The sequence below is a fragment of the Syngnathus leptorhynchus genome, chromosome 7, assembly GCF_054491065.1.
Source record: "Syngnathus leptorhynchus isolate UIUO chromosome 7, UIUO_Slep, whole genome shotgun sequence".
Lineage (NCBI taxonomy): Eukaryota > Metazoa > Chordata > Actinopteri > Syngnathiformes > Syngnathidae > Syngnathus > Syngnathus leptorhynchus.
Genome location: NC_141201.1, coordinates 10462902 through 10482549, shown reverse-complemented (window position 1 = coordinate 10482549; position 19648 = coordinate 10462902). Strand labels below are relative to the sequence as shown.

Sequence of the window (19648 nt, the reverse complement as noted above, 5' to 3'; positions counted from 1 at the left end):
AAGCCCTGAATAAAAACTGACAGAACAGTACCGTGTTTTCACACTTTAACAAGAAAAAAAAAATCTCCTGCATTAGTCTTATGTCACACAAACTCAAAATACTAGCCTAATTGAGGCAAATTATTATCTAAATGTAGAATGAGACATCTGAATAAACTGGGAAGTGAAAAAGTGAAAGCACACTACACGCCTTAGCTATTGGCCTGCCTCATTAAGACTAATAATGATTATAATGACATGAAATGGGTATTCATGTAACTTGATTCCAAAATTAACAGACATGTTGCTCAGTATATAAATGAATACACAGCTAATGTGGCATAATGAAGTATTATTACTAAAACTTTGTAAATGCAGCACGTTTTTTTACAGTTCTTAAACTGGGTTGAGGTTGTAAGCTTGTACTCAATCTTAGCGGTGATCCAATAAAATATCTGGTGAGTTAACAATTAACAATCTACATGGTATTAGATTACATTCAGCCTCAACCAAAGTTAATGCACACGTTAAAGTGCTGCTGTACAATGCCATGCCGAGGATTCCCATCACTCACGTCAGCAGATGTCAGAAGTTGATATGATAGAGGCTTAATGAAAGAGAGCGATAACCCGAACAGATGAATTTCCCTAATAAAGTCATACCCTTGAACTCACACATGCATGGCTGTACAGCCCCTTCCCCAGAGGGATTTTCTCATTCTTTTGAAGAACATGAGACATACTGATTATCATGTCACACAGCAAGCTCACCTATACAGAATTCACCCTGCTTTCTCTTTGTCCTTGTACCGGCATGTCTATTGTGTGGCAGAATCAAAGCAAAGTGAATGACAAACTTGAATGTCACCCCTCCTCTCTCTCTAAATTAGGATTATTTAAAAAATATATATAAAAGAAAAATACATCACCACCCCACATAGTCAGTTTGAGGTGACAACTCACAAAAGCACAATATAAAAATGATTCTTCTCATCTGCATACCTTACTCATCTTGCTTGATAGCGTCTCCTCAAGTGTCAGGGTGGTGATGAGGGGGAGGGGGAATAATAAATTTAACAGGAAAAATAAAACAATAGTGAACACTTTGAAATAAAGTGATTCTACTTAAATAAAATATGTGGGATTTTCAGGCTGAATTTACTCCTAAAATCCGATTGTGACCATCGATGACATAACTTTTTGATCACGTTTTGCCACGCTGGGCTTTTGATGTGTAAAACTGTGTCTGTGTAATAACGGATTAGATTTGTGTGGATCATCATGGCTAAATCCTGCTTGGAGCTCTAATGGCCGTTCTGCACTGGATACTGCAGTGTCCAATTACAAGACCCCTACAAGTGCTAATCACGCCTCTCAACAGGTGAAGTCAGTTTGCAGGATGACAATGCCTCAAAAAGATTTTCATGGAGTGTGCCATTGTTTATTTGCATGCATGCAGCCCATTTTTAACAGAGTTTTATTTTCCTCAGGACATTAGTTCTGGTTGTTTGAGAATCACTCATATTTCACTTCATATAACAAGGCTTGGTTTAGGACAGATCAAACTGAGCTGGTGTGGAAAACCCAACTATTTATGCTCCAAGTTGGGGGTACGCCCCGCTACCATAAATGATATAATTTGGGATGTAGGGGAACAAACTGGCTTGAAAGTGACATCAGTGCCAATGCCAATAGAAAGCTGAGCTCAAAGTACACAATTTACAGGCTTTGTCAGCTTGCTGAATAAATTTGTTCTGTCTTGAATCGGGTGAGTCGCCAAGCCTACAAGTCTAACACCAACCAGACCCCTCTTGATCATTTTGTGCGGCTGCCACAGGTTATTGGTTGAGGCAGAACAAAGAGTAACAGGGAACCAGTTTACAGTTATCAGTGGTGGGGTCAAGGCCAGCAAGGCTTTTTTTTCTGGTAAACACTACAAGAAACACTGACAAGTTAAATTGTAAAATTTGCTCCATGAAATGGTATTCATTTATCCTCAACAATCAAGTTGCTTCATTTTGTGACTTTTCTCTTCGCTGCATTGCTTCTACTTCAGGTATGTAGATCTTTTTGTTCGATTACATTTATCATATTAATATTATTTGCTTAGACCCTACAGAATCAGAAATTCTGGTCAATGTTAAATTTGATCAGCAATGGGAGTGTTTCAAAGCTTTCAAAGGTCCAGCTAGCTGGACCACAAAAATGTGACTTTTTTTTATCTTCTGAGAAGATGTTTCGATCAATGTTCAAGTTGTGCCGCAGATCCGCAATAGAATTTAGGTATGGACTTTAACTGGGCCATTCCAACACATGCATATTCTTCAAATCTGTCTCTTGAACTTCACCAAGATGTGACTGATGAGGTTTTAGCCTGCCAGCAATATTTACATGAAAGCTGTGTTTAACACTCGGGTCATTCTACACTTACACAGTAGTGTCTCTGCTGGTCAACTTAATAAAGTTTAGTATAGTCTTAGACAAGTTCTCCCAGCACCTCGTCAGATCCTTTAAAGCCACGATTCTGGGTTGTCAGTCTGCTGTCCGTCGTGTCATTTTTGTTATTTTCTCTGTCCATCACGCTGTCTGTTTGACTTTGTTGCAGACCTGCAACAAAGCCGAAAGAGCACACATAATCCACACAATCTACTGGCAAAGTGCTGCAGCTCAAATTGCCATTTACTCTCCTCGTCCCTGGAGATTGGATTCTTAGCCTCATGTTCAAGAGTGCAAGAGCAGGAAGAGTGCTTTGAATAGAAAAGCAACTACTGGTTCTTGTAGAGCAAATTTACTAAGTTAAATTCAAATATGGAGTCATACAGCGACCATGGGACAAACTGACATGTGATCTGCACAAACTGTACAATTTGTTCAACATCATTGCAGTAATACTCCATCCAAGCCTGGTCAAACCTGGCAATGTGACTGTGCCAAGTCAAATTGAACATTTTGGGCTGTTTTTTTTGTATTTTGTTTTTTTATATTGAATGCAGAGAGCAGTAATTCACTGATGCAATTTCATCCATTTCTAAAGGCTATTGTGTCCTCATTTGAGTATGAGTTGAGCCGAAGCCTATCACTGGCTGGCTTTGGGCAAAATGTGGAGTTCACACTGAACTCAGTTATATTGTCCCAGTAGTTGCTAGAAACAAGGTGAATGGTACTGTGAACACGGTGAATGGTGAAGTGTTTTGCCATCTGAACTCTATTGGAAATGCTCAGTGTGTTAACGTTGAAGTTCTGAAAAGGCTTGTTTCTCCTGTTTGTGCAGAAGTGTTTTTTTAAGCACCTGGACAAGTTTTCATTCACACAAATTCTGCCTGACACACCTATAGTATGTAAACTATTCATGAAGTTATACTAGTCAAAAAAATGTGGAAATCATTGAACATGGAGTTTTCTCATAACTTGTGAATGTCATCACAATCTTTGAAAAAGATAAAGCCCATTTTCCAGTTTGAAAATGCCTTACACTTTGAAGGATAGATTGTTTTCTATTCTATGTAAAATAAATCCATTAGAATTATTTTAATCTGAACACAGTGTTTCTGACTGAATTCATGTTTCAAGGTATTTCGGTAAAAGAGAAATGTGAGTCTTCAACAATTAGTTTCTGTCATAAATGTGTATCACAAATGTAGGTAATGCTTCGCCAATATATGGTAAAAAAGTAATAAAATTAATATGATGTATCTAAGGAAGCCATATTTCCTGGATGATAAAGAGGACATGCTGGTCAGTGTATGAAAGAAAACCAAACACTTTTGTTTGGTCAGGGAGTACTGAAGGCTGTTTTCCACCAAAAAGCCAAAATTTGTGCTACGATGTAGCTGCAATATGGTTTTGAATACATATTACCACTAAACTAAAGCACAAATGGAGAGATTTACCTACGTCAGTGGAAATGTAACATCACTGCCTCCAACAAGCACACAAGTGAAAATTGTTGTCTTTATGACGTCTGTGTGGTTGTACTTTGGAATTAAACAACAATCCATGACCTTATTCAAACTCTACAAGGTTTGTTGACTGTGAAATATTGTAAAACGTTGGGATGCTCGATAAAGCAAAAGTCCTTGTCTCTTTCTTATTTACTGTCTGAGCAAGGCAGAAAACAAATTCAAAAGTTATCGTAAGCATCGTCAGGCATCCCAGTCAGTCCATCATACATGGCCGTCCAACTCATCTTACAAAGTGACAACAAAAATCTATCACATTTTCGCTGCCAAAAAAAATGACTGGTCGGTGAAGCCAACAAATAATTTTTCACTTGTATTGATGATCCAGTGTTTGCAACAAAACCCTCAAGTGAGCTTGATTGATCCCTGATATACAGTCTTTTATACAATATTCTGCTGATACTAATGTCACATTCAATCCAAATGTAAGTCGCTGACATATAACTTCAACATGAGAATTGTTTGTTGGTTCTGGAGAGAAATTACACACTTCAAGGGACAATATTCTTTAAAAACACCAATTAAGTTTCCATATACAGCTTCTTGCCAAATGAAGGGCTGCGGTACGAAACCACATGAACCAAAATATTGGGACAAAGAAAGAGAACGTGTATAGCAATGCCCCATACAGTTATAATCACTTCCATTTTTATGGGAAACGTTTCTAAAATATTTCCAAATGTTTGTCAGAGGTCAGAGGTCACTGTTGTTGGATAATGACACCTGACACAATTTACTGTAGGCAACATTTAATTAGTCCTAAGGGTGAAGCATTGTTCAATGGACTTGTTTGGCTTTTCTTTGCAGAGCTCAAAACAAACTGACATTTGATATGTTTGCTTTTTTATGTTTATTTTGCTGCTGGTATGTTTATAACGGAGTTATTTTTATCCTTGTAGATCAGTCCAAAAATGTCCAAAGCCTAAACTACTTTTGCCTCATAGAGGTCATATAGTTGACCCAGTTCTTCCTGTTCATTCCCCTTTATGAAAAACTGGAATCCAAGTGGAATTTTACAATAAAGGGACTAAAAAAGACACCACTAACACACTCATAGAATTCACTGTTCATGATAGGAGTCCTTTGCAAGAACCACACGTGAGACAGTTTGGCCATTTTACGCTTGCAAGTGAAGATGCCATCAGCTCCCTGTGTGGTACAGAGATGCTTGAAAGCAGTCTGACAGACTTCTTGCAAGGGCATATTTATTGAGAGAAAGCAGAGTGGAGGTGGGCGTGGACAGGTTTGGTGAACCCCAGGTATCTGGTCAAATCAGAGCAGGGGGTCTTTAGCACTCTGTTTACAATGTTGTGGGAACAGGACAAGTCTGGTTAATCATTATACCTAACAGAGTCTTTTTTATCATTTCTCCCTCATCTTATTACTCGCCTATTTCATGCTCCTTTTGCTATATCACTATCATGTTCACTTTGGGAACCTCTATTTAGCTTGTTCACCTTCACCTTGATATTTACTCTTCAGTTGCCACTATTAGTAAACTGAAATTGTGGAGGGTTTCTGTTTCTGGACCTGTATTCGACACCTCTGCTTCCAGTGTGATCAATTCAAGCTTTAACCGCAATCTATTGAGGATGCAACTTTTTGGTTATTGCGGTTTGGCAATGTCCCTCAAAAAGAAGAAAGCAAGTTTTTTTTTTTTTAATGTTACTTTGAAGGATCACCCCATTAAATTGTAAACTATATTCATAGCTAAGGAAAAGATAATTAATGATGTTTTTAAGAGTCCGTGACTAACTTCACCTAGATAACTGTAATGCATCAAGGCTGTACTTGCACTGCAATATTTTGAGGTTTGTCACGTGCCTTGCCTTTTGTTTGCATTTTAGAGCTCAGGGGATTAACTGTCAACGCTGCAAAAAGTGAAAGAAAAAGTTCTGAAAATAGTTAATAATATAATATGAAGCCCCGAAAACATTTTCAAATTATTTATCCGGTACAAAAATTGCTCCATTAACCTCAGATGTCTCACTTTGACATTAGTTGACAACATCACTTTAAATTTCCAAAGCATTACGATTCTTTTCTTCTCGTAAGTGCATGTGAGCATATTTGATGTTTTCCAGACCTCACCATGATACTTATCCTGTCATCCTCATCTTTCTATTTATTCTGTTGCGTCTTTGCCATGAAAAAAAAAAAACAGATGAGCCAGCAACCTATAGTTCCTGCTTGCCACACATACATATGTCTCCTGGGAAGAAAACAGTCTGTTGAAATGAGGTTCCCGAGCAGTCGTGGCATGGGTATTTTTGCTCAGACAGTTTGAGGCTAGGAAAGCAGAAATGGCTTTAGGCTAGAATCATAGACATGACCATGTGTGTGTGAGCATGTTCCACATGGGCTATTGGCAAGATCATCATCGCTGGCAGCAAGATTGCCCCGGAGATAAACAAAGCTTGGACACATGCAGGGTGCAGACACATTGACTATGATGTATTAACAGGACAGTCCTTGTGGTTAGGACATACAAATCATATAAGATTAATGTCCTCATCCATTCAATTAACTATAGAAAAAAAAGGTCCAAGTTAATTTATTTTGCAGTTCAGTGTCCGTGGCCCTTTCCAATTGTTCAAATCAATTGGAAACCATTTCAAGCTGCAATACCTCCAGTGCAAACAATGACTGTTTGCACTGACATGTTTGAGTAAATGTGTGAATTTATTGTTTTAAAGTGTCGCTACCTACATAGCAAAGTACGCTAAACTACTATGCTACTAAAAAAAAAAATCAGACCTGGCACAGTGTTCAAAGAACTCATGATACACATTTGAAATGTTGCTGTATGACTTTGACCTTATTAAACTAATACATAAGATATCTATTTAAATGAAAAACATTGCTTGAACATAATAAGTGTGTCTGTCTGTGCCGGTGTCAACTCAATCATTAAACTCGAGCTTCGAATAATGCAAGACACTCAAAGCAAACTTTTTTTTTTTCAGCTGCTTTCATATTCCATACTTTTAACTCAAAGACCACTCCTGAGGTATAGAGGAAATATACTGTGATAGAGCAGTGCTACTGAGACAATGATCTGGCTTTCAAATTTTCAATGCCAGTGTGTATTTTCAGGAGGTCAATAGATAAAAGAAAGTGCCGTCTCGCTCATTTCTTATCTTTGGTTGCTCTTTTGTCCAAGACCCCATTCACCAACTGGCTTAACACTTCTTTTCCTGCACATAAAATTTACATTTACAAGACGCCAGTGATGTACTATGCAAAATTAAATTGCTATTGACTTTAATATCGGAATGCACTGGACTGTCCTGGTGAACATAAAACATGTAATTAATGTTTAATTTTCCCAGCTGTGCAGCGTTTATATTCACGAGGCTCAAACAAAGTGACACACGATGCATGTTTCTTAGTACATTGTGAAAACGTTTGGTATTTCATTTTCATGGCTAATTTTTTTTCTCTTTGAGTTACATATGTCATGATATATTTTTGTCAAAAAATTCTGACGGAATATTGCCAATATCGTAGATATTGTGTATCATGAAATTGTTTGTGGGCCACAATCGTCACAATATTGAATCGTGACTTACCCTATTGTCCTACCTTTAGTTGTCACATTTTCCCTCTCCTTCGTGTTCTTTTCACACAGAGCATATCGGTATTTTCATTGTGATCCAGGCTAGAAATTCAAGGCCAGGCCATGCAAAGACGGTTTAGAAAGATCATGCAGCAACAAATACAATTCTCGGCTTTCTTCCAATGCTCCAGAAGGCCTGGCTTTCCATGTCTTGCAGCTGTCAGTCATAATGTCAGACATTCTTTGCTTTGAATAACAAACTGAATAATGAAAAAGCACATGCTTCTCATTAATGAAATTATGTCATGCTTTTTAATGACTCATAACAGATAGCGACTAGCCACAGACTAAGCAGCGATGAAACTGACGTGCACAAATCCACTCCCTGTTCCACTCTTTTTAGCATCGTCTTCTGATTATCCTGGTTTTCTTCAACAAATTCAGTTAGAATTGACGACATCGACAGGTAGGAAAGTAAGGCGATCATCAGGTAGAGAGAGCAGACAGCTGCTTCTGTGGAGTGGCAGCCAGACCAGGAAGTAAACAAGAACATTCAGACATTGTGACTCTGATATAGTCAAGCTAACTGTCCGCTTGATAACAAGAAGTGGAAAACTTTTAATGGAGACCATTACAAGTTTAAATGGAAGGGTTTTTAGTCTATCTCCTCTAGCAATTTCATTATTAGTCCAAAACTATGCAAGCATTGCAACTAGCAGTAATTTCTACATCTGTCTCTGTATCAAACAAATACAATCTCTGCCATAGAAATAACAGAGGGACGATTTTCAGCACAGTTAACATTTTACCGTGCTACATTTCATGTTAGGGTTCCATCCATGTTGTTTTCAATGTATTTTGGTCGCCATGGTGACAAACATGAGCCTTCACATTGCTGCACCTAAGATGCCCTGAAAAGCTCAATTAACACCTGCTTTGTTCAAGTCGACACTTAATATTTCACACATAACACACTCAATAGGGAGTTAGGGTGCGTATGCCTACTGGAAGAAAAAAAGGATAAAACCCGCAAAGAACCCAGTCGATTTACATTCCAACGCTTACATGAGGTCAAATGTTTGCTGGAGTGAGTGAAAGAATGAGATCAGTGTTTTGAAAAAGTTGTACTCTGTGGGATCCTTGTTTCATGCTGAAATCGCAACAGTGTTCCAGCCAGTATTTTTTCACTTTGTGGAGCCCACTGAGCATCAAAGTGGAATCAAAAAACAAGATGAGATAAAGGATGCAACAATGAAGGTTGCTCATCAGAGCCCATTCAGGTTATTAATTTTCATCACAATATCATCACAAAACGGCTGTGACAGTCCAACTGCTTAATTTTGTTTTCTTCTGGCATTTTGAACTGATACTCGTATGTCCATTTTCCGCAACGGCTGCCAAAATCACAAAATGCCAGTCTTTATAATTAGCTTTAACATTTCGGGTCACAAGTTCTTCATTGTGACAAATGCCAACCTACAGTATATACAGCATGTTCTCTGTGTTGAATGAATGCTTTTGAGTGACCCCATGTCATTCTGTGTGACATTAGCTGTCAGACTGAGGGAGTGAACGATGGCTTTTCATAAAGAAAGAATGTCAGTTTTTGTCGACCAGCAGCTGCTCACAAATGCTTCTCTGAAATATCACGTCCGCTGCCCGTCTTCTCGGGTGGGCTAAAGGGAACCATCAAACCAGCTGGGTGTTGCCCCAAAATTCATTGGATGTTTGACCTCAATGATCATATAATTTTATGCTCTTTTCGTTCCAAGGACTTCAGAGATTTTCCCAGCTCTTAGGTGGAAAAGAGCAGTCTCTTTTTGGACAATGACACAACATAAAAAAAGACGTAACTTGAGAGAGAGTTACTTGCAGTTAGATATTGATTGATTGAGACCTTATACGACAGCAAAATAAGCGGAACAGCAGTGATATGGAGTAGGGGAAGCATTAATGACAATGGCAAAACAATTGGAGAGATATTTCATATCCATGGCCTTGTTTGAGAGAATTCTTTGATATTATGGCAACACAATGATTTGTGCTGTGCCAGCCTAAAAGCCACCAGCTCTTGGTGGTCAAAAATATCCATCTAGTCTGAAAGAACAGATCATCAGGTAATTTGTAATTTTGTAGGTATCATAAACAAACTCAACATTTTTTATTGCTCAGTTCACATACTTGCCAAGCTATGAATATAAGTTTTGATCGTGATTTTATTTTTTCTTAATGATACAAGAGGGAAACTATTTTGTGTGCAGATAAGTTTTGTATTTTGTTGTGCCAGGTTATCAAAATTGATATTGACAATGTATACAACTGACAATAAAACATAATTTCTACTTTTTGCTTTTGTACTTTAATGCATCTCATCTTTTTTACTGAAAGTCAATGAGTTGACTCAGTAACCTAACCACTTCTACTTTTACCAGGGTCTTTTTATATTGTCAAACAAAATATCTGTAATCCTACATCAGCACAAATGTGAGGACCGCCACAATTTGCATGTCGAGGGATACGTGATACCACGTTTGTCTTTGCAGAGCTGGTTGAGGTGACGTTGTCTCAGTCTGTGCTTTGGCTCCCGTTGGTGCTGCTGCTGCTGCTACCAAAGAACGGACGCGTGTTGCCCGCTGCAGGCGAGACGCGGGAAGGCAAGCAGATCGAGAAAGGAGGGGGGAAGCACAGAGTGTGAATACGCCTCTCCCTTCTTGCTTTAAATAGTCGTGATCACCTGCTGTCGTCATCACAGAGGAGTTGGGCGATTTTGGATGGAATGCCAAACTAGTAAATATCTATTCTCAGTAGTGAAATAAACAGAACAATGTCTTTTTGCACTTCAAATGTCATACACAGCTCTGCCAGTCTCACTCACACCTATATCACATTATCTTTATTTCTTTGGCGTGGCGCACAAAAACATCTTCTCACCCAAGATTCCAAATGGTCTCCATCATTCTTTCCCCCACCTTCTCCTCTTCCTCCTCCTCTCTTTCACTCCCTATCTCTCTTCTCTGCGTCTCTCACCCTTTCCCTCCCTCCACCTCTCCGGCTCGCTCAGTCCCTCTTCATCACTCCTGTGACGCACGACAGCAGGCATTTTTTGGATGCGTGGAAAAGAAAGCGAGGCAGCTTGCGGGGGGCAAATGAAACTAAATAAAGGCAGCCGAGCAATCCGTCCACATTCCTGCTGCGTATTGCTCCAACCGTAACGAGGGCACGGTCCTGAGGAGAGTATTGTCACCCGGCTGCGCAGTCGTCGAGCGCGCTCACCCGGGAGGCGGCGGAGGAGGAGGAGGAGGAAGAGTCAGGACGGGCTGGACTCGAGGACTTGCATTTTAAGCACACACAGGAGAGTGGGAAGAAGAAGGGGAGAGAGTCAGAGTCATCGGAGAGCGAGGGAGAGATTTCACATTCCTCTCACGTCTTCATCTTTCCTCTTCCTCGTCTCCTTTAGCCTCAGCCACGGGGAGAGGGTAAGGAGATAGAAAGTGGGAGATGGGGAAGAAAGAGAGCGAAAACTAACAATCAAAGTATTGTTCCTCCGTTTTTTTCTTTTTGTATTAGTACTGCTATTATATCCCCCAATGCTTCCCAGCTGCAGCACAAACCTAAGGTGAGTTTGCTGATCGTATGCTGTAAATGTGTTTGCAGTTGTCTTTGTCATGCATGCATCTGTGTTAACTTTAACATGATGGTGGAATAGTTGTGTTCTTTTCAGCACGTCAACCACGGCCAAATGTTGCTGCATTATGCTTGGCATCTCTTTCCACGAGCGCGATGCTCTCTGCTAGATTGAACTCAGTGCTTTCAGTTAAAGAGAAGATTTGGCAGGGCTAATGCAAATACCTTTTGTTGCATTCTAATATAAAGTATTCAGCATTTTCAACTGAAGTGCGTGTTGTTTTACTTTCAATCAATGCCACATTCTCTTCTACTCCAAGTCGATCCCTACTCTGCATTCCATATCTGCTCCGTCTATTTGCTCTCCAACGCTTTTCTCACCTCCACTTCTGGTTCTGTTTCTTTTTTCCCCCGCAGCCCGGCATCGGACAGTGAGCAGGACATTGCGGGACACAACAGAACACCCCACAGGAGAATGAAGAAGTGGCAATCCCTCTAAACTAAGTATGTATACCAATTCCAATTGACTTTAATTATTTAAAATTAACAAATAAATAAATTGAATTTTATTTCATAAACATAAAAATATTTTTAAAAAAGGAAGGAAATCGAGGAATCACAAGATATTACACAATGATGATATTGGATTACTTTTATTTGGTTATTTTTGGGTGGCTTTTCCACGGAATACGTCCTAACAATTTTCTCTTCAATCGCTGCTTTCACTGAAGGTTCCCCTCGTTTGCCTTCATTCGTTCTTTTTTCTTTATTTTTGCTCTTTAAATCAGAACCGCGGACAGCGGATTTGTTCCGCCAAAGACTTCACTGGATTTCAGCACCCACGGTTGAACGGACAGTTCCCCGAGTCGGTGTGTGCGTCATTGAATGGAACATTACTTATGTGCTGAATTTTGATTTTTAAACCAGTTACCAAGACGACAGATTAAAATATTAATAATCTTTTTATTTTGGATAATGAACAAATTATCAGTATGTACCCCCAATCTTTTTGTTTCCTCAAACATGAGTCGTCCTGAAAAGACTTCTCACCTAAACGAAAATGCCGTCAGTGAGGGCAGAGAAAAACTGCGCGCATGGACATGTGCGTGTATGTGTGTGCGTGTGTGGGTTCGTGTGCGTGTGCACGCGGCATTATTTGCATTAACAACCAATGAAAGGTTATATTTTAACCTCCAAATTGATGTAGTTAATTTCACATTCATTTTCTAGTGTGATCATTCACGGTGAAACCATTTTATTTTTCTATTATATTTTTTTATTTGTTTCCAGTTTTGTCTTAATTTTAATCCTACATTTTCTATTTTTTTTTATTCTATTTGTTAGATTAGTTTTATTTTTCTTATTGAATTATTACGCCTTTATGCATGTCTCCTATATACTCATGGATCGTCATACGATATCTGGGATTTATTCTGTTTTTGATTCTGACTATTTAAGTTCGTTCAGCACTTTGGGTTTGCAGTGTAGCTTTCACTGCTCTCATTACTTAAGAAGGTGACTGAGTCTCCTGTTATGTAATAAATACACCAGGGGGACGGTGTCTCCTCTTGCTGCTAACCTCACCCACCTGCTGTTGCCATTGTTTATTCATAGCGATAAGCATCTCTGAGGTGATTTATTACAACCTTAGCAGCATATCTTCTGTATTATAAATGGACCTGGGTCTGCTCGGTGATGCTAACGCTTGGGAGATTTGTTTCTCTCGCATGGATATCGCATCCCCGTTCCAAGTCTACTCAGCTCACTTTGTTTGAAGTACCGTGGCAACATATCAAGAAGTCTCCTGTGTTAGTGTATCATTCGGTGGAGTTCATTTGCAAGTGCTTTTCCATTTCACCATGACGAATCTATTCTTGCCACGTCCCTCACCTCGAACTTTATTTCTTCAGATTTGTGTGCGTTTGTGTATTACTTTCTACCCGCCTTTTCATTCTCCCTCATTCTCTCTGTTGCAGTGCTGTGAAGTGGCTCTCTTCCTGGAGTCCAGACTTCACCCATCTGGTGTCAGCGAGGATGCTGTGGGTTACCTTGCTGAGCACCATAGCCTTAGGATGGACCACCCCGATCCCATTACTAGAGGACTCGGAGGAGATCGATGAGCCGTGCTTCGAGCCTTGCTACTGCGAGGTCAAAGAGGGCATCTTCCATGTGCACTGTGACAGCAAAGGATTTACAAATGTTAGCCAGATTGCTCAGATATGGAGCCGGCCATTCAAACTCAACCTGCAGAGAAACTCTATGAGGAAGCTCTACTTTAACAGCTTTCTCCATCTAAACAACGCCATATCCATAAATCTCGGTAATAACGCCTTGCAAGATATCCACCCTGGAGCATTCAACGGCTTGGGAATACTCAAACGGCTTTTCTTGCACGAGAACAAACTAGAGATTTTCCGGAATGACACATTCCTCGGACTGGAGAGTTTAGAGTATCTCCAAGCAGACTACAATGTTATCAAAAGGATTGAAAGTGGTGCATTCAGGCACCTGCACAAATTGAGAGTACTTATACTAAATGACAATCTGATTCCACTGCTCCCCAATTATCTCTTCCGGTCTGTTTCGCTTACACATTTGGACCTTAGGGGGAACAGACTAAAGACGTTGCCCTATAAAGGGACGTTGGAGTACGTTGGGCGGAGCTTGATGGAAATTCAGCTGGAGGAGAATCCTTGGAACTGTGTGTGTGAGATTGTCCAGCTAAAGACTTGGCTGGAGAGAATTCCTTATACTGCTCTGGTAGGCGAAATAACATGCGAGTACCCGTTCCATTTACATGGAAAAGACCTTCGGGAAATCAAGCGCAATGAGCTGTGCCCTTTGCTCTCCGATTCTGAGATTGAGGCCAAACTGGGAATTCCACGCATCCCATTCAACAATGACAACACGTGGCCTACCAAACCATCTTCCATGCTCTCCTCCTTTCACAACACCGCTTCCTCTGCAATAAAGCCCACAAAACGACCTCGTCCCACCAAGAACCCCCCAACACCACGTAGTATTTACCCAGGCATCAACCAGCCCCCCATTGCTGGCTATCAGACAAGACCTCCAATCCCGATAATTTGTCCCGCCGGATGTATTTGCAACCTTCACATCACTGACTTGGGCCTAACAGTGAACTGTAAAGAGAAAGGCTTTCACAACATCTCTGACCTTTTGCCAAGGCCTCTCAATGCCAAGAAATTATATCTCAGCGGGAACCTAATACAGAAAATTTACCGTTCTGATTTCTGGAACTTCTCGAGTTTGGATTTATTGCATTTAGGCAACAACCGGATATCTTATGTGCAGGAGGGCGCTTTCATCAACCTGCCAAACTTAAAAAGTTTATACCTGAATGGCAATGACATCGAAAGGCTCACCCCCGGGATGTTTCGAGGACTCCAGATGCTGAGCCTACTCTACTTTGAGTATAATGTTATACGAGAGATACAACCAAACGCCTTTTCCCTGATGCCCAACCTGCAGCTGGTTTTTCTCAATGACAACTTGCTGCGCTCCCTCCCCGATGACGTCTTCGCTGGCACCAACCTCGCTCGCCTCAACCTCCGCAACAATTATTTCTTTTCCCTGCCTGTGCGTGGAGTCCTGGAGCACCTGACCTCTATTGTCCAGGTTGACCTTCATCAAAACCCCTGGGAGTGCTCCTGCGATATCATCCCTCTCAAACAATGGCTGGAAAAACTCTCCTCTGTCATTGTGGTTGGAGATGTCATCTGCAAGACGCCAGAGTTTGCCTTTGGGAAGGATTTGCGTTCATTAGAGGTTGAGGTACTTTGTCCTGAACTTAAATATTCCTCAGGCTCCTTACCTGCTCAGCCTGGTGGCGATGACCTCACCACCAGGAGTACTGGAATGGAGGAGGCAGGTGGAAGAGACGCAGTTCCGCTCTCCGTCCTCATCCTCAGCCTCCTCATCCTCTTCATCTCTGCTGTGTTTGTAGCAGCCGGGCTGTTTGCCTTTGTTCTTCGTCGAAGGAAGAAGCTGCCCTTCAGGAAGCGTTCTGAGGTGGATCTGACAGGGATTCAGATGCAATGCAGGATTTTTGAGGACGCGCCAAGGCAGAGCAGCGCCGGCAACTCGAGTACACTGGAGAAGCCAACCTCCAGCTTGCACACGCACACTCATCCCAGTCACTCACATTCCCATGGCCATGTTTATGATTACATCCCACACCCTGTGACTCAGATGTGTAACAACCCCATCTATAAGCCCCGAGAGGGGGAGATACCAGCACCATCAGATGAAGACAGAGGGCAGTTTTCAGCCAAGAAAGGCAACGGCAGCAGCAGTAGCAGCAACAACTATCGAACCTTGTTAGAGAAAGAAAGAGAGTGGAGCCTGGCTGTTTCCAACTCTCAACTCAACACCATCGTCGGTGTCAACCACACCACAGCCGACTTTGCAGGACTTCATGAGAACGGTGGACTCTGCCCTACGGTCATTGACAGTCAAAGGCCCACGCCTACTGTCGGTTTTGTGGACTGCCTTTACGGGACTGCTTCCAAAATCAAGGACATGCACGTGGCACATGCACACCCACCTGGCATGCAGTACCCAGATTTGCAACAGGACGCTCGGCTGAAGGAGACTTTGCTTTTCACGGCGGGGAAAGGCTGCTACCCCGAACCGTCCCAAAGCGATTACCTGGAGTTAAGGGCCAAACTCCAAACCAAGCCGGATTACCTCGAAGTGTTGGAAAAATCGTATCGGTTTTAACATTTGTAGCTCAGAGGAGAAAGGCCTGACATGATCACTTTGTTATCCTTAAAACACAACCACCCAAAACGAATATTAGAAGAAAGTCAATCTGAACAAGGCAGCATGATATGAAATAAAACATATTACAGTGCCGCCCAAATCTTTACAGAGGAGAGGTTGTTCTCAGATGTTTCAATCAAGTGCCTTTTTTTTCAGAGTAGCCAGCAATGTCAGCATCTGTTATTTTTATAATATAAATATATCTACTTGCTGAGAGGAGTGCATTAGAGGACTAAGAGAGGCACTGGGGAATAAAAAAATATACACCACAATCCTGAAATCCTTTGTTTATGGAATTCCCTCGACACACGGGAGCAGGACGTCTCCCTGAATTGAAGGGTTATTCTCTGCTTCTTTTACCCCCTCACTAGGATGTACAAAGACCCGGAGGCCATGCACATTAAGGCTATGGGAAATCAGTGGAAGATGGATAAAACAAATATGAATACGAACTGCAGTTTGCTGCATGCACTCGCTGCAGTACAGGAAGATGAGGGGTGGGGGGTGGCGTTGAGGCGGTTGCAATTCATCACATTGTGAACAAAGATACTGCAACGTATTAACAGTTCAGTGTTCTATTTAATTTTTATATCTTATGACTATGGTTGTTACCATTAATTATGACTTCTGTCTCTATCAGGGTGCTTCTCATAAAGGATGCGCCAATGAGGCTCGGATGGTAAAACATTTGTGAATATTATTATCAGAATACGCTCAAGGTTTTCTGGATATTTCCATGCACTTTGTTAAACCTCCACTCTCCACACAAGTGTCTCTGGATCCTGCCCTTGCCCCCCCCCCTTGTCCTTGCCCCATCATCACCCACTAACAGCTTTGTAGGAGGCACTTTTAATGTTTTCTCTCTCACACGAAGATTTGAAGAAAAAAATGTGCATATATTTATTCTGTAATTTCAGTGAAGACTTTAATTGTAAAGGTAATGTTAAATCAATGTACAGTGATTATGCGTCTGGTATAGCCTTCTTAATAAAAAGAAACTTCAAACAGATGTCAGGAGACATTGAGGGGCGTTGGGGAATACTGGTCTGTGTTATTGTTCACGAAGCATGCCTGTGGTCAAAGTAGAATCTTAAACTAGATTTGGGTTCAGGAGAATTTACTAGAAATTAATTTACACTTGAATTGGATTCTTTTCTAGCAAAACGGTAGTCAATGCACAATCTTTAAAAAATATATTACTGAGTCACCTTTACTTTTCTTCTTGTTTATTTTTGCACAAAATACTACAGAATTCAGGCTCCTGAGATACTGAAGGAGAAAAAAATGTTTCATATTTTTGGGGTTGGTTGATCACATTTATTTCAATACTACACTGGTCTTTCTACGTGTTTAATCTTCTTGGGGAAAAAGCAAAATGATGCCTAAACTAAACTAAATATACGTACGCGTGGCAATTGGCAGTGTTCAGTTTTTAATGATGTAACCTGTCAAAGAATGAGTGAGCTGGAGTATTAAGATGCAATCTATCTATCTATCTATCTATCTATCTATCTATCTATCTATCTATCTATCTATCTATCTATCTATCTATCTATCTATCTATCTATCTATCTATCTATCTATCTATCTATCTATCTATCTATCTATCTATCTATCTATCTATCTATCTATCTATCTATCTATCTATCTATCTATCTATCTATCTATCTATCTATCTATCTATCTATCTATCTATCTATCTATCTATCTATCTATCTATCTATCTATCTATCTATCTATCTATCTATCTATCTATCTATCTATCTATCTATCTATCTATCTATCTATCTATCTATCTATCTATCTATCTATCTATCTATCTATCTATCTATCTATCTATCTATCTGTCTATCTGTCTGTCTGTCTGTCTGTCTGTCTGTCTGTCCCTCCGTCCCTCCGTCCCTCCGTCCCTCCGTCCCTCCGTCTCTCCGAGAGCAGATTCAGAATTACGAATTCTATTTACTTTCTTGTTATTTTAGTATATAATAAATTTCAACCCCCCAAAAAAACCTGCTTGTTATATTGTCTATTCAAAATGTTCCGGTAAGGTCAAAATTGGCAGAATAAACAAGTTGAAGTTGTTTCGTCTATTATGTATGTGTTGGAATGCTGCCAAATGTAATGAAAATGTCTAACAGGCTAAAATCAAAGAAAACCACTTGCCGTTGACTAAAATAATTTTGCAGTGTATGCTCTAAAATTTGGGAATGATATTTGATTAATATTTTGATTCTTCCTTGCAGAAATGAGTTGTTTTGCAAAGGGAAGATAACCATTTTTCTTTCACATAAAAACAGTCATGTGACTTCGCTCCACAATAAAATAATATTATTTTACAACTTCAATGTTACATAAAAAGGAACCTCAAGCAAAGTTTTCCCTTGGGCTTGAAGGACATTAGCTTGTCTACAATATCAAGCTTGTATAATGCCGTTAGTATCAAACGTTTCAATTTCACCAAGAAAGCAACTGTTTAATGCTGTTTATGATCTTTTCCAGGGACACACCCAAAGCCGAGCAGCCTCGCCTTTCCCATGAATATCAGTCAGCAATTTTGCTCTGCACTCACTTTGATTAAAACCATCATCTTGCATCAGTTAACCCCAACCTTCAATGTCAGCCCCTCTATGAATAAATAAATAAATAAATAAATAAATAAATAAATAAATAAATAAATATCATATGAATTGGGGCTCATTGAGGGTGAGGAAGTTGCTAGGTTCTATACATCTTGGCAAGCTTCCATTCTCAACCACATGACCGCAACTCACTATTACGTTTCACACTCTGCTGTTTTGGCCCACTGCACCATACTGAGTCGTTTTATATAAATCCTCTTGTTATCCTGCACTAATATCTCCAAGGGATTTCATACTATGCTGGAATATTACATAATAGCAGCCAGAGGGATTCATTTAAGACTGCCTGATGGGTTCTCTTGTGTAAAATGTAAACAATGACATGCATAGATTTTATATGTTTGAATTGTTCCCTGTGCTGTCAGACATGATTGAATTTTGGAGGGGAGTTAACCTTGTCTTTGGATTTTTCTCGTAGTTTTTATTTATGTGAAGAATGGTAAACAGCAAAAGTGTGCACCTGTGAGAGCATGTAATACTTGCTCCATTTCTGTTGATCGGCTTGCTGGTTTCTATCAATCACGTTAACTTTAGGATTCCCAACATAATACATAGGGAATTAAGCTGGAGTATAAAAAAATAAAAAGGTTTTTTTTTGGACTGCCACTATTGTTAAAATATTGAAACATGTTTGCAGGCGTGCCCTTGGGATTGGTGTTATAGTTTAGGTTTTGCATTTCTTTTTCATTCTTGTGTTGAATTGATGTTTAGTTTGATGGTGCAGTCTTGTAATTTCAACTGTTGTCATCTATAGTTAAGTTGAAGGCTTATTTTGTGTGTGCACATTTGTATGGTGCATGTACGTACGTATATCGGTTGCTAGTGGTCTTCTCTTTCTATCCTAAAAGTGTTGCTCCTTTTGTCTGCTTTGTTCTTCCTGTTTGCAATAATTTAGAGATTAATGTAACATTTTATGTTTTTCTCCTGTGGCAGTGGACCCAGTTTTTAGTCCCTGTGCATAAAGTCTGTTTGGCGTCGATGCTGTTCACCCTGATGTGACGCATTTGGATACATCTTGAACTACATACAGAAAGTGGCTGACACAGACTAGTCCTCCTACATTCAACATTGTCGTGAAAGTGGTGATCTTCTGCTTTTTTGTCA

At 40.1% G+C, this 19648-nt stretch overlaps 1 protein-coding gene across 5 annotated transcripts; it reads left to right on the top strand.

Moving 5' to 3' along the window:
- Window positions 1-1444: 1444 nt before the first annotated feature.
- On the top strand, window positions 1445-17301 carry slitrk3a (SLIT and NTRK-like family, member 3a). 5 transcript variants are annotated; one of them, XM_085917219.1, is made up of 4 exons: window positions 1445-2034; window positions 10040-10283; window positions 11538-11624; window positions 13097-17301. In XM_085917219.1, exon 4 carries the CDS (start codon window positions 13155-13157, stop codon window positions 15861-15863), a length of 2709 nt encoding a protein of 902 aa, XP_085773345.1. In that variant the 5' UTR covers window positions 1445-2034; window positions 10040-10283; window positions 11538-11624; window positions 13097-13154; the 3' UTR covers window positions 15864-17301. The 5 variants fall into 5 exon arrangements, 4 of the variants coding, with proteins under 4 accessions (XP_085773345.1, XP_085773347.1, XP_085773349.1 ...); XM_085917221.1 differs by lacking the exon at window positions 10040-10283; XM_085917223.1 differs by lacking the exons at window positions 1445-2034; window positions 10040-10283 and adding an exon at window positions 10533-11112.
- The last annotated feature ends 2347 nt before the right edge of the window (window positions 17302-19648 follow it).